Source organism: Gekko japonicus, unplaced genomic scaffold (assembly GCF_001447785.1).
Source record: "Gekko japonicus isolate JY-2015 unplaced genomic scaffold, Gekko_japonicus_V1.1 scaffold757, whole genome shotgun sequence".
NCBI lineage: Eukaryota > Metazoa > Chordata > Lepidosauria > Squamata > Gekkonidae > Gekko > Gekko japonicus.
The window spans coordinates 752,886-754,243 of record NW_015162500.1 but is presented as its reverse complement, the minus strand read 5'-3'; the positions used below and the strand labels follow the sequence as shown (position 1 = coordinate 754,243).

General features: G+C 46.5%; 1 protein-coding gene across 1 annotated transcript in view; it reads left to right on the top strand.

Moving 5' to 3' along the window:
* Nucleotides 1-1,358, top strand: part of NECAB2 (N-terminal EF-hand calcium binding protein 2) — a 119,395-nt gene that overhangs the window by 71,663 nt on the left and 46,374 nt on the right. Inside the window, exon 2 of the mRNA XM_015406109.1 lies at nucleotides 1,309-1,353. Coding sequence (XP_015261595.1) covers nucleotides 1,309-1,353 — 45 coding nt within the window. The remainder of the gene's footprint in view (nucleotides 1-1,308; nucleotides 1,354-1,358) is intronic.

The following is a 1,358-nucleotide window of genomic DNA, read 5'->3' as shown; positions in this document are numbered from 1 at the left end:
GGGTTATTCTAGGCTAGGCCAGAGTAACCCCGGGGTTACTCTGGCCGGGGGGTTAATCCGGCCTGTTACACCGGTTCTCCCAGATTAGAGTATGCGCACTTAACCAATACACTAAACTGGCACTACACCAAATCATGCATATGTATAATTTTGCCATGGTAAGAGCATCATGCTGGTTCATTGATAACAAATGATGTTGAAAGATGAGCAGGATGAACAGAAAAAATATGGCACATGGAAACAGAAAATGATGCAAAGTGATGGGTTCAGATCTCAGAAGGAGATGCAAAACAGAAACAGGACTTGTTTTGATCCAGACAGGGATGAGGAATTTGAAATTGTCCTTCTTACCATCTATAGTGATAAGTCCCTATTTAAATCCTGAGCTACTTTGGTTAAAGAAGGTGGTTGGTGATAAATCCCACTCTCATACTGAGGATCCCTTATGTTCAAAACACGTCTGCAAAAATCCAACAAGGATGCTCAGTACCTTAATTGTTTTGTTTGTTTGCCTTCTAACCTTGTTGATTTCCAGCTTGGGTCTGTATTAAGAGAAAGTGTGGTTGTGAAGATGCCATATAAATTAAGAAAAGAAGAGCCGATACTCTACTTGAATCAGCTGCCTAGGGAGGTGGTTAGCTCCCCTCCACTGACAGCTTTCAAGAAGAGGCAATGCTTTAGGCTGGTCCTGCATTGAGCAGGGGGGTTGGACTAGATGGTCTGTATGACCCAACTCTATGATTCTATGGTTGTGGTCACATGCGTGAGATAACGTGGGGGGGGGGAGTGAGGCTATTTGCTCTGTAGGAATTTGACCCACATTTGCGTGATCACACAGCCCCTGGGTGCTGCATGATCAGACACAACCGCAGGTGAATTGGGGGGGGGTGTTACCATGTGTTTCCAGTGCACTTCAATGAGGGATCAGTGATTTGCATCCCTATGCAGTGTGTGATGATGTGCATACCAAAATGAGGGGCAAAACAATGGCATGGAGTTGGGATGGCCTGATCAGACCATCCCGACACCATGGGAGTGCGCTGGAGCGATCAGACAGGGGGAAAGTCCGTTCCTGGCCTGTAGCAACCCATTTGCTACCAGACTTTCCCTAGTGGGTTTTTTTTGCTCCGCTTCTGCAGTGGAGCAAAACAGGTTGCTGACAGGTGAGGGACGCTTGGCAGATGATCTTATGTGATCACGCCCTTAAAATCCACCCGGTATTCCCACCTATGGTGCAGCTAATTCTGCATGTGATCACAGCCTATGATTCTATAGTTGTTCACAGTTCTCCCTTCCTCTCCCCCACAGGTATATGAAAGAGGAACTAATGTGGACCAGTTTGTGACCCGCTTCCTGCT